This window comes from Electrophorus electricus, chromosome 3 (assembly GCF_041902795.1).
Source record: "Electrophorus electricus isolate QZ-2024a chromosome 3, ASM4190279v1, whole genome shotgun sequence".
NCBI lineage: Eukaryota > Metazoa > Chordata > Actinopteri > Gymnotiformes > Gymnotidae > Electrophorus > Electrophorus electricus.
This window is the reverse complement of record NC_137499.1, coordinates 32,124,672-32,149,702: the sequence shown is the minus strand read 5'-3', so window position 1 is coordinate 32,149,702 and position 25,031 is coordinate 32,124,672. Positions and strand designations below refer to the sequence as shown.

The 25,031-nt window shown below is 38.4% G+C and overlaps 4 protein-coding genes across 7 annotated transcripts; 2 read left to right on the top strand and 2 right to left on the bottom strand.

Moving 5' to 3' along the window:
• The first annotated feature begins 1,159 nt into the window (after positions 1-1,159).
• On the top strand, positions 1,160-9,178 carry narfl (nuclear prelamin A recognition factor-like). 4 transcript variants are annotated; one of them, XR_014122769.1, is made up of 12 exons: positions 1,160-1,296; positions 1,725-1,820; positions 1,950-2,093; positions 2,269-2,401; positions 2,648-2,782; positions 3,057-3,175; positions 3,305-3,434; positions 3,521-3,593; positions 3,766-3,903; positions 4,017-4,174; positions 5,324-5,477; positions 6,345-6,763. XR_014122769.1 is itself a non-coding variant. In XM_027003345.3 (11 exons), exons 1-11 carry the CDS (start codon positions 1,231-1,233, stop codon positions 8,805-8,807), a joined length of 1,434 nt encoding a protein of 477 aa, XP_026859146.2. In that variant the 5' UTR covers positions 1,160-1,230; the 3' UTR covers positions 8,808-9,178. The 4 variants fall into 4 exon arrangements, 2 of the variants coding, with proteins under 2 accessions (XP_026859146.2, XP_081567259.1); XR_014122768.1 differs by having other exon boundaries at positions 6,283-6,763; XM_027003345.3 differs by lacking the exons at positions 5,324-5,477; positions 6,345-6,763 and adding an exon at positions 8,566-9,178.
• A 100-nt stretch (positions 9,179-9,278) lies between these two features.
• Positions 9,279-12,941, bottom strand: LOC113573221 (hydroxyacylglutathione hydrolase-like protein). The gene is made up of 9 exons (XM_027003348.3): positions 12,664-12,941; positions 12,243-12,353; positions 12,100-12,164; positions 11,884-12,001; positions 10,987-11,095; positions 10,648-10,751; positions 10,455-10,556; positions 10,145-10,224; positions 9,279-9,843 (listed from the first exon to the last, which is right to left on the bottom strand). Exons 2-9 carry the CDS (start codon positions 12,345-12,347, stop codon positions 9,693-9,695), a joined length of 834 nt encoding a protein of 277 aa, XP_026859149.1. The 5' UTR covers positions 12,348-12,353; positions 12,664-12,941; the 3' UTR covers positions 9,279-9,692.
• Positions 12,942-13,167: 226 nt separating this feature from the next.
• On the bottom strand, positions 13,168-16,933 carry hagh (hydroxyacylglutathione hydrolase). Its single transcript, XM_027003347.3, has 9 exons — positions 16,781-16,933; positions 15,910-16,085; positions 15,769-15,833; positions 15,509-15,626; positions 15,204-15,312; positions 14,855-14,958; positions 14,569-14,670; positions 14,420-14,499; positions 13,168-14,282 (listed from the first exon to the last, which is right to left on the bottom strand). The coding sequence occupies exons 1-9, from the start codon at positions 16,929-16,931 to the stop codon at positions 14,183-14,185; spliced, it is 1,005 nt and encodes a 334-aa protein (XP_026859148.3). The 5' UTR covers positions 16,932-16,933; the 3' UTR covers positions 13,168-14,182.
• A 137-nt stretch (positions 16,934-17,070) lies between these two features.
• fahd1 (fumarylacetoacetate hydrolase domain containing 1) lies at positions 17,071-18,115 on the top strand. The gene has a single exon (XM_027003372.3). It carries the CDS (start codon positions 17,272-17,274, stop codon positions 17,941-17,943), a length of 672 nt encoding a protein of 223 aa, XP_026859173.2. The 5' UTR covers positions 17,071-17,271; the 3' UTR covers positions 17,944-18,115.
• The last annotated feature ends 6,916 nt before the right edge of the window (positions 18,116-25,031 follow it).

The window sequence follows — 25,031 nt, the reverse complement described above, 5'->3', positions numbered from 1 at the left end:
AGATTGGTTAACAAAAAGACATCATGCTCTGATAAGGGAAAACAGATAAGCAGAAACATTTGCCTCCTAAGTCAACATTTCCTCCTTATAAGTTATGATACTGAGTGTGATGACTACATCTGCTCCTGTATTGGCCTCTGTTTCAAAAACGTGGGCTCCTTCTTCTCACAAAGAAAGGCACATCTACCTGATATTCCAGCTGTGGAAAGGTTGTTCCTTTCGGAAAACACATTATTAGCTTACTCAAAGGTAGCTTAGATGTTCCTGTTACACACAACACTAGCAGGCAAGGTTTCATCTTTGTTCATACATGGAGGTATGATGAACGACTTAAACAAAACAGTGTATGCTCTCATGTGGCATGCATCCCATGAAGTAATGCAATTCAGTACAGCATGTGCACATACAGCTATGGCCCAGCCGTTTTCCATGATTCATCTTGTTCTTGATTGTTATCAGGAGTTTATCATCTTCTTCATCTTGTATACTCATCTTTCAGACACCAGGCTATTTCAGTGTCTGGATCCTCAGCTTCTGATTATGTCTAACAAGGATAGGGATGCCTTCATGTATAAAGATATGTGGGATTAAGTAGTGTTGTCTGTTACTCTCAATCTCATTCTTCTCATTTCTCTCTCTGTTCTTTTCTAGTTTATCCTGTTCTTGTGTAGGCACAATGTGTTATGAGTATTTCCTTTGGGGAATAGCTTTAGGGAAGGTAAGTTGAGATATGCCTATACATGTTTTTGCATTTCTAGACACATTAAGTAAGTAGGCGAGTATTACCCCTACGTTAGTTATTAAATGTTAGATAATTAATGAAGTACTACTTGTTAGGATTTCTGTTGCTTCGGCGTTAATTCACCAACCTATCAGCAAGTAGTAGCAGAAACGCTAGCGAATTACTGCCAAAAACCCTTTTGCTGTAGAAAAAAAGTAAATATGCAGGTACGTTTTATTTTCTACGTTTAGAGTGATACATATACTTTCCAAAATTAAAGGAAGATCCTGGGCAAGAGGTGAAAAACTCCCATTCACTTTGGATTCTCTCTCTCGGGCGCCTTTTATCTACAGATAAAACCGGAAGACATAAGTCCTCACGAAGGACGAGGAGGTAGCAGAAACAGGAGTTGTGAGATCCTCACGAAAGACTCGAGGAGGTAGCAGAGTTTTGAGATCCACCCATTGTTTTTGTCACGTTGTTACGGTTGAGGGTAGAGGTCATTCAACATGGCGTCAAATTTTAGCGGTGTCTTACAGTTAACTGATTTGGATGACTTTATTACTCCATCACAGGTAAAGCTACAACAGTACTTATTCTCCATGTTCCACTAACCTAGTGATTAGTTCAAAAACAAATTCCAATCCTTTTTTATCAGACATGCATCGTAACATTAATGTAAAGTTAGCCGCAAACTAGCTAAGCTAGCTAGCTAACCATAAGTTGGCTAACTAGCTTTATTCAAACAAATGATACATTGTGTATATTATTACTACGGTAAACGCCTATATATATATATATATATATATATATATATATATATATATATATATATATATATATATATAATTTTGTTTTGCAAGTATCGCGTTTTTCATCGAACTTTCTAAGAATGTGAAACTGACCCATTTACTTGCTACTGCGTTGATGCGCAAGAGGTGTTGTGTTGATAACCCTTAATCAGAGATCAATTGCTTTTCTAGTAATTCTCTGTCTTCACCAGGAATGTGTGAAGCCATTAAAGCTTGACAACAAACAGGGAAGGTCTGTTGCAAAAATCCAAATTGAAGACGATGGCAATTACTTTCAGGTCAACCAGGTGTGTGGAATTTCTTAACTGAGCTAATCTAGCTACCTACTTGTTTGAGTTTTTTTGTTTTTAGATTACTAAAGCATGACTATTACATCCGAGTGCTAAGAATAGTGTCCCTGCGGTCACTGTCTCTAGGATGGCCAGATGCATAAGCTGGAGAAAGCCAGGATTACACTGAATGACTGTCTGGCATGCAGTGGCTGCATCACTTCAGCTGAGAGCATCCTGATTTCCCAGCAGAGCCATGAGGAACTGTACAGAGTACTGCGCCAGAACAAGGTAATGCCATCTCATAAGTCATCAAAGTACCACCAGTCATCACTAACTAAAGAGTGCAGATTTCCTGCTTCAGAGACAGAGTGGTATTGAGATATTGCATCAATCAGTGATGTGTTTTAGACATGCTGGTTTGTGTATTATCACCCTCAACACGTGTTCCTGTTGCGCTATGTAGCAGAGTGACAGCATTGAACAGAAAGTGGTGGTGGTGTCGCTGTCGCCGCAGTCGCGGGCATCGCTAGCCGCACGCTATGGTCTTAGCAGCAGCGACGCTGCCAGGAGGCTCACTGCCTTCTTCAAAAACCTGGGTGAGCAGCCAGGTTGCACAAAGGGCTAACACACAAGAGTTTACAACACTTTGATTCCAAGTTGCACATTGGTTTTCCATTGCTGATGTTTTCATTTTTCCTTTAATTTTTTGTTATTGTTATTAAAATAGTTTCAAGCTTTCAATTCAGAAGAAACTGTTCTTCTGAATACTCTTTATGGGTGTGTTCATTCAAGGAAAATATTTTGCCATAAAATCACTAATGCTGGAATAATGTGTGTTTCAGGTGTTCATTATGTGTTTGACACTGGCTTCAGTCGTGCTTTCAGTCTCTTAGAGAGCCAGAGAGAGTTTTTGGAGAGGTTTTCCCGGAAAGAGGAGGACAAAAAATCCCTGCCCATGCTGGCGTCAGCTTGTCCTGGTAAGTGCCGTAGTGTCAGACACACTGGCCTGTGACATGAAAGCTTACAGTTCTTTAAAAACTGCAGGAAATCCACAACTAGATTTTCTTTGTTTACTCACAAACTCAACAAACCACAAAGTCCTTGGAGTCTGCAGTGAAGTGCTTGAATTAGATTTTTCAATTATACACGTCGGATTGACGTTCAACTTGATTTATCTGTATAGCAACTGTATCCATCTGCTTCACAAGTATTACTGTATTTAAGACCAGAATGGTTTGGTATTGAGAACAGGTTGGATCTGCTATGCCGAGAAGACTCATGGTGATTTCATCTTACCTTACATCAGCACAACACGCTCCCCCCAACAGATGATGGGATCCTTGGTCAAGAGATTTTTCAGTATGCAGCAGGTAACCCAGATGCATTTTCATATTCTTAGAATGGAGGTTGAAAAAATAATTGATCTTCCAAAATGTAGTACTTCCCAGTATAAAGAAATGTACTTCATAGTGGATCACCTTAATTTTATGGGTCCAAAGGCTCTTGAACCACAAAAGATCTACCATGTGACAGTGATGCCATGCTATGACAAGAAACTGGAAGCTTCCAGACCAGATTTCTACCTTAGAGAGTCTGAAACCAGAGAGGTGGACTGTGTAATTACTTCAGGTGAGGAGCACTAACATAGGAGTGAAACTACCTTTAAGCATGAATGTCTGTTTTTGTGTATTGTTGTGGATTTGTTTCATTTGCAGGAGAAGTTCTAAAGATGTTGGAAGAAGAAGGTGTATCTCTGAATTATGTAAATCCAGCACCTTTAGACACTATGTAAGTTTTTTCATCTTTACAAACTTAGTTTAACATGTTTATGTATTTGTTTTCCCCCACTGTAATTGCATGTTACCAGACACAATTATCCATTAAGTCAAGCCCTTTCTGTGTTTGTGAATTTTTCTGGTTGTGTATGTTTGTACTTACATGTGTATGTTTGTGACACAAGGTTTAACAATATGTGTGATGAAGAGTTGCTATGTCATGCTGGGAGTGGTTCAGGTGGCTATCTTCATCATGTTTACACCCATGCTGCCAAACAGCTCTTTGGTGTAGAAGTGCAGGAAATCACATATAAGACACTCAGGTAAGTAACAAATATTTGCCACCATCCTTTAATGACATCCTTTAGGCATCAGGTTGGTGTGATTGTGTGGCTCATGTGCTTATTGTAAATGTTATTTTTAATTTCTGTGACAGGAACAAGGACTTCCAAGAAGTCACTTTAGAGAAAGATGGTGTGGTTCTTCTGCGTTTTGCTGCTACTTATGGTTTCCGCAACATTCAGAACCTTGTGCAGAAGCTGAAGAGAGGAAAGTCACTGTATCACTTTGTAGAAGTTATGGCATGCCCTTCAGGTGAGGGGGGGGAAAAAAAGGTTTAAAATATTTGTTAAACTTTAAACTAAATGTAGGGTTATTTACATGTGAAAGAACTCTCTCCAGGCACTTTCAGGTGCACCTTTCTTCTAGGTGAATTTATAGATGAATTTATATATAGTTTATATATATATTTATATAGAGAGACTGTAACCCATCTACTACAGTTTGTCAATCACACTAGCCCAAACCGCATCACTGTTGACCAGGTATTACTTTGGTATGTACTGTTCATAAAACTGGCATGGCATGGGTTTATCAGGCACAGCAGTGTTGCTGGAGATTTTACACATCAGTGGTATTGAGTGTTGAGGGTAGTCTGTCGCCAAAGTGGTTCTGTGGTTCAAAACTTTTTATATTTAGATTTTCAGCATTTGGAGGCACTTTTACATATATTAATTAGTATGACTGTGTGTGTACATATGTGCACATGATCTTCTAGGTGAGCAACAGAAGCACCTATTAATAAAAAATAGGAGTCATAGCATGGTCCAAGGAACCATAAGTAATTGGTCAAATGTTTAGTGGTTGATTTGTAAATCCATTGCAGTAAATACTTGAAATAATAATACTTGAAGTTTTTTTTTTTTTTTTTTTTTTTTTTTTTTTTTTAAACCTGATATCATCTCCAGATTCTTATCTTCCCTGGTAGATGCTTTGCCAGTTCCTCCTTGTTACAAGGGTATTTTTGCCTTCAGTCTCATGTTGAGTGTATATTGGGTGGGGTTGAGGTTGGGTGATTGACTTGGCTAGGCAAGAACCATCTGTTTTTTGATCTGAAGAACTCTGTAACGTATTCAGTTTTCAGGCATTTGAATGGTTTTGAGTTGTTAAGATACTATGGTGCTTGTATACTCCTTTATATCCCTGATGCAGTCACACCATTAAACAGCCTGTTCGTTTTGCACCCCGCATATCTGAGTCCACAATTCTAGGTTGAAGTTTTGTGCTTTGAATAATAAGCAGTTCCTCTTCTTTTTATACCTTTCTAATCCTGTTATGCTGGTAGAAGTTAATCCCATTTATACATGTTTAGTCGTAATATTAGATTAACACTACCGCATGAGTTATTTGATATGCATTTTTGCAAAGGTTACACATGTAAATACAGTACATCTATGTCTGCAGTCCACATATGAAAACAAAAGCCGGAACTGATGCATTACGTCAGACGACATGACCATCCATGATCTGCCCTGAGGTGGAAATGCTAAAACTGGTATTGCATTAGTTGTAGGGTGCATTACCTTATAAATTGTACTCTCAACACCCAGTTTATTAGGTAAGCCTATCTTATCAGTGCCTTTTTATAGGTGTATCATTGCAGATCATGTCCATATTTTGCAATGCACAGTTTGCCTACCAACCTCTACTGTTGTTCAGGACCACCGCTAGATATTATTTTGGTGGTGTACTATTCTCAGTACACCAGTCACACTGACATGGTAGTGGCCTGGTAGGTGATCCTTTGCTACTATGAGTGTATTAGGCACAGCATAGTTGCTGGACATTTCTCAAGATTTGGTGTCACTGCGAGCGATCTTCCACCAAAAATTATACAGCCAACAACAGTTCTATGGTTTGATACTGACTGTTAAAGAAGAGTAGGAATCAGCATATTTTATACATGCAATCTGCCCAGCTCAGGAAACATCAAGTAATTGGACCATGTTTCATAGTTGGTTGCAAATTCTTTGCACGCATATAGGGGCAGATGTTCTTGTCAAGAGCAGCTTACTTTTTTTTTTCTCTTCAGTGTGACTGCGATGGCACAATACCAGTTTTTATATACCGATCTGATCTCAATATCTTGCATTTGAATGTTGCTGATATCAATTGCAATTCGATATTTTTACATGATGTCAGATGTGATGCGTGGATATGACAGATAACTATAAGCAAGTGCAATGATTTTTACATTCTAACACAGTTTTTAATCAATAATGGGAAGTAAAAGGTACAGTTAAATTCTGCAGTATTGTATAAACTGTGCTCAAACTCACCCAGCTGTTATCATGTGACCTACTCAAACTAACCTCTTCTTACGTGCAGTGCACTGCTGACAAGCACTGTTGTGCTATTTTCAGGCTGGATTTGTGATGGTATTGGATCAGTTTCCTTAAAGATTTTTTGCTGATATCCATTCCAGGATGTTTTTGCTGATATCAACCTGATTCCGATGTGGTATCGGATCGGTGCCATCTCTAGTGACAGTATGTATATTCTCTGGAAATTGAACCATTCATGCCTCTGTGTTGCTTGCACATTGTTCTACCTGCTCTACTAGATGAGCTACAGGAATACATCTTGAAGTTTTTGACCCAGGGACATGATTTTGTTATTGACTTAACTGTTTTTATGACTATGTGAAAGGCATGCTAGGTGAGGTTCAAGTTTGGTAAGTGACTTGGCTGATTTGCTTCAGTACAATTCAGGTTATTGTTCTGCTGCAAGGTGAAATGCCATCCACTTAGTTTTCAAACATATGGTTGGACCTGAGTTGTGAACATGCTTGTATGCAGAATTAATCCTTACACTGCACTCGCACCAATAAAGAGAAGTGAGCCAGTTCCTCTGATAGTCCTCTTATGTTTACACCACCATTTCACAGTTGGTATCTTTTGATTCATAAGCAGAAACAAAACAAAAAAATCTGTCTCCACATTTTCCTCATTGCATCAAATGTGGTACAAATTCTTTGATGCCATTTATACATGATCACTTCATGTGTGTTGAATAAGCAATAGGATCATCCACTTAAAGCTGTACTATTTAATTTACATTTACATTTTATTTATTTGGCAGACGCTGTTATCCAGAATGCATATGAATTTCAGCCATGTTACAGAGGTTGGTGAATGTAGTGTCAGGACTCCTGAGAACAGATTAAGATTCCATAAACCACTTCATAAGGTTTTTGAGACCCCTTTTAGCCAGGCTTTATAGAAGTGTAAATACATTAATCTCTACAAACCACATGTGACAACCAAAACCTAACACCCAATACATTAGTTATATTTATATTTATAGCATTTAGCAGATGCTCTGTTGCTTTGTTGTCTCCATGTATTCCTTACGCTAGCACATTAGGTCAGAGTCTAAGGATACCGTTAAGCTACAACTGTCAGAGAAAATATCCACAAGGAAAATTCACACAAGTAACAGGATAATTTTTTCAATAAGTATATATGTAATCAATTGAGTGCAGGATTAGTGATTTAATCAAGTGCCTTTTGTAGATATGGGTTTTCAGTCTACATTTAAAGACAGCAAAGGACACTGCTCAGCTATTGGAAGTTCATTTCATCACTTGGGTGCTAATGCAGAAAGGTTTTGAGGGTTGTCTTCCTTGTCTCATGGGGGGGGCAGTAATTCTCAAGATGAGATGTACTTGAGGCACAAAGTTTGCAAGATACAGTGTGATGCAACACTGTGCTTTCAAGTAGGAGGCAGGTAGCCTGTTATTGGCTTTCTATGAAAGTATCAAGGTTTTAAATCTGTTGCAGGCAACTGCAGGAAGCCAGTGAAGGGAATGCAGCAGTGGAGTGATGTGTGATTTCTTCCTAAGTTCTCACACAACAGAGCTGCCCAGGACCTGGCCTGAAGTGGAGGTGCCAGAGTTAGGGTTTGCTAAATATAATAATGAAAATGAAAAACACCATGTGAAATTGTGAATGTAGAAGCTGCCATCATCCATTGTATATACATTTTTATGTACTTTTGAGCAAAGTGTGATCTGGTCTTTGTTCTTGAAGCATATTGGTGGCCTTCCTCTTGTGATAAACAAGATTATTAGGTCATGCTTGTGCTATGTATTACTCTTTATGCTATTATCTGTCCCCACATGCTAGAAAATGTTCATCTGTTTAACAATTAAGTGTGTTTTCTTTTTGATGCATTACTTCCTAATGTTTTACTTTTTTTTTTTACTGATTTTTCTATCTGATGTTTTGGAACTGACGCTTATATTACATACACGTTGAGAAACAAATCGGCAGTGTACTCCAAAGGCAAATGTCATGTGTACAGTCTACTCTAGACCACTTCTTGGCGATCTTTTCAATAAAGTAATGATGCAGTAACAACAAATGGCCAAGAAACAATGTCAGTGATTGGTCAATTGATCAATAAGGTTTGGTTCCCTACATGGGAGGATTGTAAAAAGGGCTGTGATTTTCTCATTGGTTTACCAACTACCGACGTACCTCGTTTCAGAGGAAATCGTCACTAAAGCTTCTTAGTCATAGTTTCAAATTAAATCCAATGTGGGATGGTACAGCCAAAATAATGATTAAACATGACAGTTTAAAAAAAAAGTAAACATGCAAACATTTATGGACTGTCCTCAACATGTATTTGTTTCCATTCAGGGTGCCTTAATGGAGGTGGGCAGCTGAAACCTGTCGCAGATCAGTCCAACAAGGAACTGCTGCAGCAGGTTGATGAACTGTACAGAGCAGAACGAGTGTCCGCACCCGAGGGGGATGCACGGGTGGTCGAGCTTTACCGCTCCTGGCTCGAGGGCATGGGAGAGGAGCAAGCGCAGCAGCTGCTTCACACACAGTATCACGCCGTGGAGAAGAGCACCAGTGGCCTCACCATCAAATGGTGAGGGGCAGCTTGTCCATGGTGCTGCCATGTGCAATAAACCCTTGCCTGCTACTCCATGTCACAGGAACAAAGTCTAGAGTGGGGAAAAACAAGCCAGCATTGGTCTGGCACTTGGCAAATGTGATGATGATGATTTAGTATAATATAAATTTTAATTTTTTTTATCATATAATGTATGCAAAAGTACAAATTATTGTGGTTAGGTCTGACAAAGCTTAAATACTTTAGGTAAGTGATCAAATGAGATGTGTATTTACTTTTTATTTTAAAACATTTACAACTTTGAATAGATAATGTATAATAGATACAATAGATATAATTATTTCTGGGTTTTTTTTGTTTTGTTTTGGAGGAAATAAACATTTATCAGTAAAACCTTTTCATATTGAACTCTGGATGTATTGCCTAAAGCACATCAAACCATGCAGATTAATAAACTATACATTTTCAGTTGAAATATGTAAATCATGAGAAAGGTTTACTGATCCCTAAGCAGGCATCAGTAAATTAAAAAAAATCTGGATTTTATTTTTTGTACACTATTTACAGTGTCATTGATTTAAGTACTCGTGCAAAAATAAGTGTGTAAACAAGCATAAAATAGGCATATCTGAAATAAGTGCTTCCTTCTTCCCTGTGAAAAGGTGCAAAAATTGGTGTCACAAAAATGAATCTGTAAAATTAGTGATACAATTATTAGTGCACAGTATGTTAATGCATACAGGTTTCAAAAGTAAAAACTATGACATCATTTCCTGTTAGCCTAGATGCTAACATTTTCTGTCCCTCATATGATTGATGAGACACCTCTGGCTATAACACTATTTTAAATACTCTCTGGTCCTACATATCTTGATCCCAGTAATCCAGTGCTCCATATAGGTTTTCATGGCCTGAGCAGACCCCATTCCAGAGCAAGCATGGCATGTGGAAGAACTCTCTCTTTGGGCTTCTTAAAGTTGTCCTTCTCTTTCCGTAGCACTTGGAGAACCTCAATTGGATCTTTCTTCCCTGTGAACCTCTGCACACCCTCCTCACTGTGCAGGAGATAAGGATGTCCACAAGACAGTAGCATTACAGATGCAAGCCCTCCTCACTAAATTCAGGCTTTAATACATTTGAAAAAAGCACGGAATTTGTATTGCTCTCCTCATGAAGAACACCAAAGAGTATGACTATTTTGCATTGTTTGAAAAACAATCATAAATCTTTTGTACCTTCAAACTTATTAAAACTGAGTTCTTTCAGATTGTTCATCCAGAGTTGTTTATGAATTTGAGACTCATGAAATGTTTCAGAAATTTAGAGGCTTAACACCATGCATAAAGATGCACTCACGAGAGACGGAGAAATGGATTGTATTCAAATTCCTCCAGTAACGTTGATGGTACTGTCGGCTTGTCGTCATCATCTCTAGCCTTAAAAAGAAATTAGCTACGTGAACTTTACAGAAATTCTATATAAAACAAAGTACACCCAGTAGTAAATAATAAGTACTAAATACTACAACCTAAAATAATTTGATGCTTTTAAAAGTACTAGCAGGATTAGTACATTTGTTTGGTTTCCATATAATACAGGCTAAGCACATACTTCAGTGGGGCCAAAAGAAATATTTTCTGTAAAAACTGAAAGAGGTTTTCCATACCCTGGCCCAGCTAAGCATTTCCTTTACTCTCTTGTTCTCTGGTTCCACCAACAACGCAAACTTCAGGTTCTTTATGGTATATTCATGACCACAAAATATTTTCTGAAAAGCATAATTCATGTGAGTACATAATTTTAACAATACCTATTCTGAGCATATGATTTCATTTCTTAATGCATCAGCAGTGACTGACCGTATCATGAGGCAGAGTTCCCAGGACCTCAATCAGGTTGTGGTACATCTGCTCTGCTGTTCCCTCAAAAAATCTCCCACAACCCCCCACAAACAGCGTGTCCCCTGGAAACCACCACACAGAGTACATGGTCCTTCAGGTGTCTTCAAAATCTGCTGTCAAAATATGGCTGGTTTTTTTTCTTCATCTACAAGTTACATTTTTACTTAACAATAAATCTGTGTTGCGTGAAAAATTAAATTCCCAGGAATCAAATAATTATAACATGAACCTACTTATTAACAGACCTACTCATTAATGTATTAACTTCTAAAATCAATGACTGATGATGGCACAAACCAGTGAACACAGCCGGGGAATCCGTGCAGTCATCCTCCCACATGAAATAGCACATATGTCCAGAGGTATGGCAAGGGGTGAACAGACACCTCACATTCACAGAATTAAACTAGAATAAAAGAGAGAAAGGGACGGCACAGAGAGAGGAAATAACCTATATGTCTCCCACCCCAAGTAGGATTGCCTTGTATTTCAGAATGGGAGATGGTATCCACATGCAGAGCAAATATTATTGTTTATGTAACTTTAGCTGCACAAAACCTATAGTGTAGAGTACAAATTAAGCACTAAATGCTGATTTGAAACCTGTGCTCTGGGTGTTTGTCCAGAACAAGAAATCTTACAACTACTCATTATGAAGGAGGGTGCTTCTGGGGCTATACCAAATGGACAGCTATGCAGAGAAGCCTTCACAAAGTAATATTTGTAAAATCATATTTAAAGTTCAAAAAATTTGTCATACACAATTTCTGGTTAGTTGCATTTCTATTTTTAGAGTACACTTACAACTACTTGTTTTCGCATAATTGGTTGAACAATAAAATGAAATGAACACATTAACGTTTATATATCCTTGTTTTTGCGTTTTTCAAAGTAGCGATAATTATTACTGCGTGACTGCTCAGATATTTACTGTTTTTGTTTTGTTTTTTTAAACCTGTTACATTTCCAGTTCTATGTATTTTGGTTAATGCAACTGTAGCTTGTACCTAGGCTTTGTCGCTTGCTCCCATTCACTGACAATATAATTTCGCCAGGTCTCACGCCCCCCGCCCGCAAATGGTTCCGTCTACCAAGACATGCTTGGTAGAACAACAGCTCCACTCTACTGTGACAGAGAAGCAGTCATCATCTGCATTAATGATGAAAAATATTCACTGACACTCTAGATAATACCTTAAGCTCTTGGCCGTTGGTGACTTTGTTGGTCAATCCTGCGATGCGGTCATCTCCTCCATATACACGCAAGTCAGGGAGCTCCTTCAGCAAGGCTTCATTCCCTCGTGCATGGTCCCTGCGCACAATACACAACAGCTACAGACAAGGTAGCAGCTACTCAGACAGTGGTGCTCAAGTTTAGGCAACAAACGTGGGGAAATAAAAATCACATACCAGTGATGGTGAGTAGTTAACACTGCCGTAAGCGTTACTCCTTCCCTTGTGACTATTTCAAGGAGCTGGTAATCAAGTGCCATATATGTCATAACCCTAAATCATGTTTTCGAAACTGACAGCGTCTAGTATAGATTTCTTACCCGCTGAGGTACGGCAGGATCTATAGCAATAGCTCCTCTACTTTGTTCGTCTATTACCAGGTACATGTAGTTGTCCTCCAAAATTGAAATAACCTTCACCTTCATTGCTCCCTGCACGCTCGCAGTAGTCAAGGCACGGAGAAAGACGTTGTGCAGTTAGTAGGGATGTCTATAGTTTTTAACAAGTTTATAACTACGCTACTTTATTTGCACGCGACATTAAATTATCCACTACTGCTATGTTTCGAGTCGGTCAAATAACATTCACTTTAAGTCAAGTTTTTGATGAGCGACAAAACTAGCCGTAGCCTTTAACTATTTGATGATGATACAGGCTGTAGCCTATTTAACTAAAAACTAAACCGAGGCACACAAACATGCATGATATACATTAAAACCTGCAAAAATGTTTTTTTTTCACCTTTGACAAGGATACGATGCACTTTGAATGGGGAATGTTTTTGCTGATACACCAGTCTAACTAGTACATCGCAGGACCAAATCGCTACAGGCATGGCTAATCGTTTTAGCACACTCAATTCAATTAAATCGTAACAGTGGCATTTGTCGCTTGTCACAGAAGAAAAATATTTGAATAGAACAACACAGTAGCAATTATGCAAAGGTTAACGACCACCCTTTAATTTAATTTCTAGTCAAAATGCCCATTTTCTTCTTATTCTTTTTTAAGTGTCAGGAAAATTAATAATTAAGCCCTTTGTCAGGCATAGCTGCTAACACCAAGTATAAAAAAAAAATCTAGTATTTTTTGTTTAGATTAAATGCAAGGCAGTCAGCATGTATATGGAAGGAAAAAATTTTACAGGAAAAGAAAACACAGGTCAGGATGGTCTCTAATTCTTACACAATACTGCATATTACAAGCGAAAGGAAACATTAGTGGTTAAAATGAACAAAGAACAACTATTTTGGCCCCCTCACCCATGCTTTACTGAGGACACTGCAGTACAATCATTGCTTTAATAGTTCTCAGGACAGAAAGTGCAATATTGGCTGGAAATGTTACTGGACTATAACAACCAACAAATATTCAGTGCTGAATTAGCAATGCTTAAAACTGATGGGGGAGGGGGGAGAGAGAGAGAGAGAGAGAGAGAGAGAGAGAGAGAGAGAGAGAGAGAGGGGGCACACTATGACAAATCAAAAGCAGTACTCTGGAATTGTTGTAATATATGATATATCCATTTCAGAACACTAAGTGACAGTGTCTCATTTTTTCTACTACACTACATGGACCATAACACTGGTATTTTAAAAATATTTCTATTCAGTTTACAAAATAAAACATTGCACATTAAGACAAGTTTAGTAATTAAGAATGACTGCTTTCAAAATTACAACATAAATATGGCTATCAACCAATCCTCTGATAGGGTTCTGATTTTAAAATATCTGTACATATATTCATCTTACATGTGCCACAGCTGCATACACCACTCTCAGCTGAAAACAATGTACAATTCTTTTTAAGCGTTCCATACTGAACACGATCACCTATGTTCGCGGCCCATTTACAGATTTTACAGGTGTCAGTTATTAGTACCTTGAAATTAGAAACGACATGTAATGTCTCCATCAAGCTAACACTGCTTTCAATCCTTATTTGAAAACATATTGTCTAGCATATAAATACTAATCCAAATCAAACACCAATGTTTAATGGTTAGTGCACTGGAGAGTTTCACGTTTCCCCTACTCCAATACATTCAACTCAGGTCATTAAGGGCTTGATAACTAATTATTAGTGGACAAGTGTAATCAGGTGCATTAGAGAAATAAAAACACTTAAATGCAGTGCCATGGAAGTTCCCTATTCTTTGTGTGCTCACTGCATACAATAAGCTGTTAGTAAAAGTATTAAGTAAGTGCACTAGGATGCATTGCAGTAAATGATATTGTGAAAGAAGTGCAAGCTCTACTCAGTCTTTGGGCACTTTAAAGTTGTCTTTTTCTTTACGGATGCTCCTCATGGTGTCTATGGGGTCACTTGTTCCAGCATGCCCCTGTACTGACTTCTCTCTGCAGCAGAAATAAGTACACATTCTGTGCAAATCCTGAACATACTGATGCAGTGTCTCATGCTGAAATATAACTGTAGTTATTGCAGATGAGCAAGAGCAGTCAGGGTAAACACTAGTGAATTTGTGGTTTTATACCTGACTCTCATGAACGGGTTGAATGTGAACTCATCAGCTATAGTTGAAGGAATGGTGGGCACCCCATTATCATATCTGTCCTATGTAATTAAATAAGATGTTAGATACATAGTACATTTCATTCATAAAAAAGCAGCATGATTGTGTACCTTAGCCCATGCCAGTTTTTTCCTGATGGCCTCATTATCTGGTTCCACATGGCGAGCAAATTTCAGATTGTTGATAGTGTACTCATGACCACAGTATACATGCTGAAACACAAAAAGACCATGTAACTCTACACAGTTCATTGTGTGTGACCTTTGATAACCAATTGGTGTATTCATGAGCAGAAATAAAGAATGTGAAAAATAAGGTGTTTCCTGAAAATATGGAATATCTGATAATTATGCCACATTGGTTTCCCAGTGTATATAGACATCACAAATCAGATACTGTGTCTGGAGGAAGTCGCCCTAGAATGTCAATCAGAGCTTTGTACATCTCATCAGCGGTACCCTCGAAGAATTTCCCACAGCCTGCGACAAACAGGGTGTCACCTACACATGGGTAGGAAGACAAAGCTACAATGTGAATGTAACTGCATATAGCAAATTATTACTTTTAAGATGAGGCAGTGACCAAGGTATTTTAATTACATTTATTTTAAATGTTACATAAGGCCCAGTATATACTTTGCTATTTATAATTATAAGGTTCTTACAAATGATTGTTAAATATATTTTGCCATTACTATACTTAGAAGTTCAAGCATGTCAAATTGTCCTTTCTATGACTATTTTACCTGTGAATACTGCTGGGGGTTCAGAACTATTTTCTTTTGTCACAAAGTAGCAGATGTGTCCCTTGGTGTGACATGGTGTAAACAAGCACTTCACATTAAGTGTTCCAACCTAAATGGGTTGCAGGTAAACAGTTATTGTTCTTAATGTAAATGTGTGACATATTGTAGTTTTAGATGATGCTGAAGTACAATGTTAAAATCCCATTAAACAAATATGCATTGCCATTTGTTTCTGCAATATCACTGTATAAAACATAGTACACCATCTGATTTACAACAACCAAAAATATGTTTAGAGGACATACTTTGAAGGTGTTGTAGTGTGTCACTTTTTGAGTCAGGGCTCCTACTCTGTCATCACCTCCATATACGGTCAGGCCTGGAATCAGCTTCACCAGCTTCTCATTGCCACCAGCATGGTCCCTGTCAGCAAAGCAAAAGAGACCAAATAACCACAATCTCTCATTGGACTCAGATTCATGGTGGTATTGCACTGTGCCATAGTTCACAATGATATGCAGAAAATGTCATCTGATTAAATTTTCAAAATTTAGGCCTGTCTTACCAGTGATGATGTGTTGTTAAGACAGTTTTGAGCTTCACACCATGCTTCTTAACTGCCTCTACAACCTAAACATAAAAAGCAATGACACATCAATATGGACAATGAAATATTTATACTGCAGAAAATGTGAAACCCTTTTACCTTCCCAGGTTCAACTGGGTCAACAATGGCAGCTTCCCTTGTGTCCTCGTCAATGAGAAGGTACATGTAGTTATCAGTGAGAGCAGGCAATAGCTCTATCTTCATGTCTGTCTGCTCAACAAGGGATGACTTCCTAATAGCTGAACCGAACAAGGCTGTGTGGACCTGAATGGGGGCTTAACGATAAAACACAAGAAACATGCTATTTAAAGTGTGTACATGTTATCTTTATACAAAACACTGCCGTAAATATACTCCTGAGATACTACGGCATTATTGTCTCGCGTGTTCAGTGTAGTATGAACTAGCGTGCAAAATGGCACCCTCTACTGTGTGTTTGTAGACCAGGCACCAAAGCTCGGAACGTGATAAATTAGTCGCCTAATTGACGACATGTTTTTGGTTACTGAGCAATCCTATTTTGAAAGTAGGTCGGCGATGTGTTTATGATCGTACAGAAGAACAGCTCGTCGACTGTACAGCGTAACTAATTATTATAATGTGTATTAATAAATGAGAAAGTATTCTGTCGCTTTGACACCTGAATATTTTTTTATCACTCAAAGCAAACTTGAAATCTGACGCAATACAACAGTTGATAAAGACCCCCTCTGGTGCTGTTTAGTCCAAGTTTACTCACTGAAAAGGCAGATAGCTTACATTACCACTAGGTAAGGCTCCTTGACTGATGACACTTATGAACGTAAACTCTGGTGCCTTTTTGTCTGGTGCGACTCTATTCTGCTCGACAAAAACATTGGCTAAATACGCTAAAAGAGGCCATGTCAGCGTTGACCAATGAAAATAGCACAATTATTGGGGCTTTCCCTGTAGAAGTAATAGACTTAATACGTGTCTCAAAAAGACATACCGAATTTATTGGTTGCAGCTCCAAGTACACCAAGAGTGTAGGCACTCGCAACCAGTGACCTGAATAACATAGCAACACTACTGACGTCTGCAATGTTGCAACAAAATACAGAGGAAGTAGAAAGTTTGGTTTGCAGTACAGACCAGCCCATTTTTAACTTTGACCCCCAGTTTAACCAATCAGATTCGGGGGAGTGCCGCGTGTATTCACTGCGGTCATTTCATATTTCGTCGTTTCATGTTAGGTTTTAAATCAATAGCCGTAATTCAAAATAAATGTCTTCCAAATCCCCCATATTAGACAAAACATTAATTAATAACGCATACATAAAATAGAATTGCCACAAACAGCAAGACGATTTGAGCTTGTATTTTGTTTCTAATTAAGATGACTTTTTGTCACTCATCGCTTTCCGTAGTTTGTCGGGCCAACTTTGCATAAAGGTCGTTAACCTGTTGAAATATTTTTTTCCTTCCTCCTAGTTATTCAGAATGGCTACGAGAAATATAGCGCGTTTTTGGGAATGGGGAAGAAAGATAATCTGCGTAGGAAGAAATTACGCAGACCATGCTAAAGAGCTGAAAAATGCAATCCCAACTGAACCCGTGTTGTTTCTTAAACCTCCGTCTGCGTATGTGAAAGAGGGCTCTCCGATCTTGGTGCCGCACTACTCACACAATCTTCACCATGAAGTTGAACTAGGGGTTGTTATTGGGAAAGGCGGTACGGCGATTCCGCAAACCTCAGCTATGGAACACGTTGCTGGGTACGTCCTGTGCTTGGATATGACTGCGCGCGACATTCAGGATGAATGCAAGTCCAAAGGTCTACCCTGGACTCTTGCTAAAGCATTCAATACCTCTTGTCCCGTAAGCGACTTTATTCCAAAAGATAAAATACCGGACCCAGGGGATGTCTCGCTATGGCTAAAGGTGAACGATGTTCTGCGGCAGCATGGCAACACATCGCAGATGATTTTCTCTATTCCATACCTTATCAACTACATCAGTGGGATCATCTCATTAGAGGAAGGGGACCTTATAATCACTGGGACACCCAAAGGAGTCTCAGCTGTCCAGGAACACGACGAGCTTCAAGCTGGTATTGACGGCGTTGTCACAATGACTTTTAAAGTTGACAAGCTTGGTTTCATCAACAATTGACACTTGTATCAAGTTTTGTTTGATTCACAATAATGCATTGTAAACTGTCACTATATATTTTTTGTAACAAAAAAAGGTTACAAATCACAATAGTTTACTTTGCGGTCTCTGTAAAAAAAATTTTAAGTTACAATTTGTATATTTAATTAAAGCAGATTTTTTTTGGCTCTGTCATCTACAGCAATCATTGCACATGAATCGGTGCTTGGATTTGACTGGATAGGTACACTAACACAAGATTCCACAACAGTTATAAATTATGATTCTGTATAAATGTATCTGAAGGCAACTTCTTAATTTATTTTAAATTATTTGTATTTATATAGTTAAATATACCTTATCACAAAGCTGCTTTACAAAAGTCTGGGTCAGGTCCCTTACAAGCAATTTGATGGCAACAGTGTATGGGATAGTATGTACACAAGTCCATTGAACAGTACCGAACATCATGTTGTAAAAAGGTTTATGTATCGGTCCATCCAGCACTCATCTAACCTCCAAACATTTAACTGGTAAGAATATAGACTACAGATTAGACTATAGGTGCAGTCTCTTGAAAGGTGGCCACATGAGGGCAGTGCTATTGATTATCCAACATTTGAAGCCTTCGGGTTTAGGAATAAAGCTAGAGTCTAAGAGACTCATTTATCCATATCATCTGGCAGTGAGAGCTTTAAGACACGGGTAGTCACTGTGCTATCTTTGGTTATCCACTGATTTACATGCAGTTCAAACACAGATCCCTGATTTTAGTTGCATATTAACTATATGTGCAACATTGAGGCTTTTAAGGTCTTGTTGCACTTCTGGCTTTATCTGTTTTTGCTTAACACACATTTTCATCCCAAAGTCTTATTCAACCCATGAGGCTTGATCCAACTTCCATTGGATTTGTGAACCACTTAAAAGCATTTCACAACTGCCATCGGATTTGTGCCACATCTTCTTCCCATTATCAGTTTGATAACTACTATTGGCATGAGCAGACATGCCTGGAACAATACATACATTCGAATGTCTTCTCTGAAACAAACTTAGGCCTAATGTTACTTTGCTCAGAGTATTTTGTTAGTTTCTGGTCTGCCTGTAGGTCTGTTCTTTGTTTTAAATGAGGCTTGTGCTGCTCTGCTCCCCCTTAGGCCTGTTGACCATGTGCTCTTGCTTCAGTTACACCACTCCTGTCAGCCTCTTCATCTTTGTCATCTCATGACTGTCTGGATGTCAGTGGTGCCATGTGTGATTTGATGCACCATGTTTGTCCTCAAAAATCTCTCTTGTGCACCACAGCTCACCAAGCTTACAGCACAACTTCCTCAAGAAATCTTTATTAGATAAATCACAGCCCCTCCATGATCCCTCTTACTAATATGAACTGTCAGTCTCTTTTAATTCAAGCAAATCAGAATCAAGGTATCCAGGAAAATGTTATTCAGGATTACATTTGGAGGTTATATGATATTTCATCAGCCTTTTGATGTTATTGTTTGTTTGTAGGTTTGTAGGTTTCATCCCATTGTGTTGTTCTGCCAGGTGATATTTCCCATTATTGCAGTTAAACAGGCAGTTCAAAGGTAGCGTTAGGGTACATTTTGAAGCTCAGTGGTCATGGTGGCTGTGTTGCTAAATGAAAAATAGAAGCCCTTACTTTCACAGGGACTGGATTACCCATTGTAGGATTAAACTTCAATTGTAACGATAGCTCTGATTATTTTGCTCTATACTGCCAGTCGGCTCAATGAGAGAATATTAGCAATTAAACAATGCATGTCATTTTCAAAGATAACCTGTGTGTAAAGAAGGATTCCAATATTTTTAGGTAAACATTTCTAATATATTTAATGTATTTGTAGTTTCTCCATTTGTCAGATGAAATGGGTCCAGCGTTTATAAAAGCATTTTTATCTGCACAGAACAAAGGAGAATGTTTGGCTCTTTGATCACAAATACAGAATCTGGAAAGCCATCTGACCAATACCAATCAAACTAAAATTGACACAAGTGGATGTATCAACAGTGCTTGGTGGTGCACTGACCATCTATCGCGATCTGTGGAAGGAACATTTAGCATAGATGACTTTACCAAGCTCAAAGTATGACTACAGATACACAATGTTTTTTAATGTTGTTTTTCATGCATAAAATAAGCAAAAAGGTTTCCTTAATTCTTACAGATCACAAATTGAGTGGTCCATAAAAGTAAGTCTGGATGAAAAATATTATTCCTTCATACAGCAACATATAACCTAATATCTTTTATAGAGGATAGATAGAATAGCTGGTCATAGTTAATATTAAACAGATTTAAATTTTTTGGAATATTAAACAAACAAGCTCCAGGATGCCATAAACCCATTCATGAAATATTACTTGTTCTTTCCTGATGGGCTCTCTCTGACTGATGACTGATTTCCAGTTTCCCAGGGGTTCTCCAACATGTGGACCTGATTAACATTCATTCAAGTAAAACCTTCATAAGGATTAATAACTGACTGCTTTATAAATATGTGGAATTAAGGATCAAGGATCAATTAGAAATTTTGTATGGAAATAATGAAGGCATTGAGCTGGAAATCCAGATCCAAGGAATATACCGTATTCCACACAGAGGCAGGAATCTAGGGAAGCAGCAATGGAAGCACCTCTTTTGGATCAAAACTAAATGTGGAAGAACCTGTCCCCAGAAAAAAACAAAAACCAAAGGAAATATTTAGGCTTTTTAAAGTTCATGTATTAATTCTGACTCAGATTTCCTGTCATCAGTGTGATTAATTTAGTCATGTGATACTGTAGTTTAGCATTTTACCCACACAGAACAGAATTATTAACAGCGGAACAACAATGGTGGGTTATTTATTTACCTTTAGAATGTCCAGCTTTACCTCGAGTCAACCTTTTTCTAAAGAACACTGAGTCCATTTGCCTTCTGTTTGGCTTTATTTACTGGCTTGGTGAGGAATCACAACTTTAATCTCGTAATCCCATAAATGAAGCGTTCCTTCCTTCCCTCTGCCTTCCTGCTTCCTCGTTGTCTCCTCACTACACAGCCCTGATTAGTTTTCTGTACGTTGGCTGATCCAATGCATATGATCCCCATCTTTCCCAATCAGTAGCAGTCTTCCAGCTGTTTGAAACATCTTGGAGTCATTTTCCTAAAGGCAAAAATCACACAGTGGGAGGAACCAATTAAAATGCATGTACTGCTCCCAGTCAACATAAAATAGAATTAATATGATAGTCTTATCAAGGGGTAAGCATGCCTATAGTTATGTGTGGAGTAGCATTTTAGCATTACACATCTTAATTAACCCTTGCAATATTCATGTGTAGCACATCTAGCCTTACTCAAATATCCACTGCAAAAGTAAATTTTGCAATGGGCCATGCGACTGCAGTAAGCATTAAGTAGTAGACTACTTGCATATTGCATATAGACGTGGTTTTGTTCCCAGTAAAATTGCATGGATTTTGCAACATGCATAGATAGTTGAGCTTATTTTAACAGATGGTTCTGGAGTGATAGGTTTTCCAACTGAAAATGACATATGAGGTCATGTGTAAGAATAATGTGGATGCTTAAAAGATGCTCCCAAGGAAATTCATTCCACAGGGTCATCAAACATGGGAAATTTTAGACATAATCGCCTGTCCTCCCACTCTTCCATTCAATATGTATTCACATTTTATTGCCTTGTTACTAATGATTTAGTCATATATCCCTTACTGATATAGATAAGATAAGAGCAGTGGCATAATTAGGATCTTCTGGGCCCTGGTGCAAAAAATGTTCATGGGCCCCCAAAATATGCATTTTTTAATAATATATATGATGAATAAAAAATGCTTGTTTATGTCTCAATTAAGTCTATGCTTTTAAGGTGAAGCTCAGTGAAGTTTGGGCGATGTGCTTTGGACTCAACAAAATCTTTTATGATTAACTCCAAGTCCAAATTCTTTTTCTGTCATTTTCAATGGACAGAACAGCCAAACCTTTAAAATTCTTCTGTCTTCTGAAGTAGGTATTATTAAATGAAATTTGTTTCATTAATTAATTTCTTTTCTCTGTTGAGCTCTGATTTTGCGCTTATTTAGCATCTTCACAGCTACTACCAGTACACCACATAATACATAAAAAGTCAAAGCCTCTTCTAATGTTAACCTAAATGTGAGAGGAGGACCTATTTTGCAATAAATATATGCCATATTTAGCTAATTCGCTAGTGGACAAATAATACATTTTCCAAGAACAATTTCTATGCAGCATACATGTTTTTGATAAAATACATATTTTTATATGTTTTGATAAATTTTAATGTAGTTACTTTCATGTTTTGGGAATTTTGAACTATAAATAATGAATATGTCATGTTTGAAAGTTTAAGAACCATTTGTCAGTTTGTTCATTGATCAGACACATTATGATTAAGAGGGGCATAAATGAATGCCAGGGTGTGTAAAGCAACGTATGTTTAGGCAGGCTTGTGAGAGACATTATTAAATTAAAGAATCCATTCACAAATTATAGATGCATATCATAAGCCTTGATGGAAAGAACCCAACTGGAACTGTAGGGGGCCCAGTCACTGTGGGCCAACCACACTGTGGGCCCAAAAACCATCTCCCTCCACCGACCCCAGTATTTACGACACTGGATAGCAGGACATGTAACCAACCATTTACATGTGGTTAAAAACCAACATGACTTCTGTCATTATATGCAATTGTAGAAAAAGGGATGGGTTGGTGTGGTAACTTCAAAGCTGTCTCAATGAGAAACCAAGTCTCTGGAGCTGTCAGAAGCATTAGACGCATGCAATCACCCACCTGCTGATATTTTTGTTTTGCCATAATCTGTTCCCTACTCCCTTCCTTTACACTAATACATCCATATATCATACCATGTTTAATCTAGTATGGAATAGATTATTTCTGGGGGAATACAGGTTGTTATATGGATAGCATACATCAGCTTATGTGCATAGTATGCAGTCATATAGGGAGTGGCAACATAGAAATAAAGAAATTTGTGTAAATATACCATGGAAATAAAGGAATATGAATACATTGATAAATAAATGAGCACTAACATTTATAAAGTGCAATTTAGAAGATGTTCAGAATAATGGAAATGCTGTGATTATGTCAGACATGATGTATGTTGTATGTTCTTTTAATTTGAAGCTGCACATCTCCTTGCATCTCCATGCATTTTCTGGTGAAGGACCAAATAGTGCATATTTTATAGCCAGTACATGTTTATATGAACAATGACAACATCAACAACAACAAAATATATATAGAAGCATTAGTGTCAAATGAATCTGTCATTTATAATTTCAAGCATTTCATCAGTAAGAAATACTTAAAGAAATATTTTGTGAGGCAGCAGAATTAGATTTGCTTACACACAGTAGCTGTGTGGATGCTCATGTTTGGTCCAGACAGTATATAATAATGTTCAAATATCCCACAGACACTTACAGTTTACTCTGAATCACTCACATTGCTTTGGCTGAACAGACAAAATGCTGTCAGACACTGGAAATGTATTTTTGTTAGAGAATTTCTAATCAGCCTAGTAACAGGTCATATTATTGTTTTACTGTATAACTCTTAATAACCCTACAAAGAACTTAGTAATGGTTGTCATAACTACACTGGTGCAAACTGTGGAATAATGGTTTGGAACAGAGGATGACTGTTGGATCAACACTCATGCTATACTAGCTTATCATATTAGTGGATAGATAAACATATTTACATAAAATGTTTAAATATACAGTACAAGAGAACCTGTTGGGTTCCAGCAGTCAAAGTGTGTATCAAATGTTAATCTTTATCAGTCTGTATGGTCATATACAATATTCTGTACATTGCATAATACTCTGTTTTATTCATTATTGTGAACCATGAAACTTTTCACAAACATCATTTCAGTTTTGGCATGCCTCTATACATATACAGTATACTTTTCCAACACATTTGGCTCAGTTCATCTCCAGTTTAGAGAGCATGTAATATAAAAAAAAAAAAGTCTCACAACACACATGCGTCATGTGTTCTTTGTGACATCACTGGGCTCCCATCACCTCATTCCCAGCCAAAGTCCTGTCCACTTATTTGGTAGAACCTGAGGTTGAAAGGCCTATAGAACTCCCTGAGCTTGTGCAGCACCTCGGTGGGGATGCGGGGGTGAGTCCTGCCCTTGGACTTCCCCAGGCAGCGGGGTCTGCTGCTGCCCTCTGGCTTCTTCAAGCAGGGGAAGCCCTTGGTGTGGTTGAAGTAGAAGTGCTTGTCACTGATGATGCGCTTAAGGCCCAGGAAATCCTGCACGCGGCCCATCTCCTCGGCTGGGTCGCTCACCAGCCTCTCACCACTTACAAACAGGAGGTGTGAGAGTGGGAAGTGACGCAGCCAGTTGTCCAGGTGCTGGGCATACATACCGATGCGCACGGCACTCCACGTGGTGTCCACGGCCCCTGAGCTCACATTCTTGAATGCCAGGCTCTGGAAGGAGGGCAGCTCAGGATTCTTGCTCAGAGTCTGGGTGTAGTCCGACACAGCTCGGGTCACTGGGTCCCGCACCACCACGATGAGTTTGGTCTCACAGCTCATGGCGCAGAGCCGGGATGGGGCCTCTTTGGTGACAAAGTAGCTGGGCGTTTTCTCCATGGTAATCTGCCCATCAAGGGTCCTTGGCATCAGGTTTCTGTGGAAGGGATGATTTTATAGTTTAAGTTAGCAACAAAATAAGAATTTCTGGAATCTTAGTTGTGCACATGGAAGTCTGCACATTCTGCACAAAAAGATCTCTGGAAAGCAGATAAATAGTTCTCTCCTCATTTAATTTACACTAACTACGAAGGACTAATGATGGTTCTTCCTGCCAAAAGATTACATTGGAAGCATACCCTGCAGCTCTTCATCTGAGCCAAACCACCACATCTTAGAGCTTTTGTTTGCTAACATGTGAGGTAAATCAAATGACGGCGGTTGGCTTTGTCAATGGCTGCGTACAAGCCCAACTCTCTTTTCTCTCTAGAGCAGGGTAATTAAAGGATCCTTATGGGCCTCATGTGAAACAGGATGCC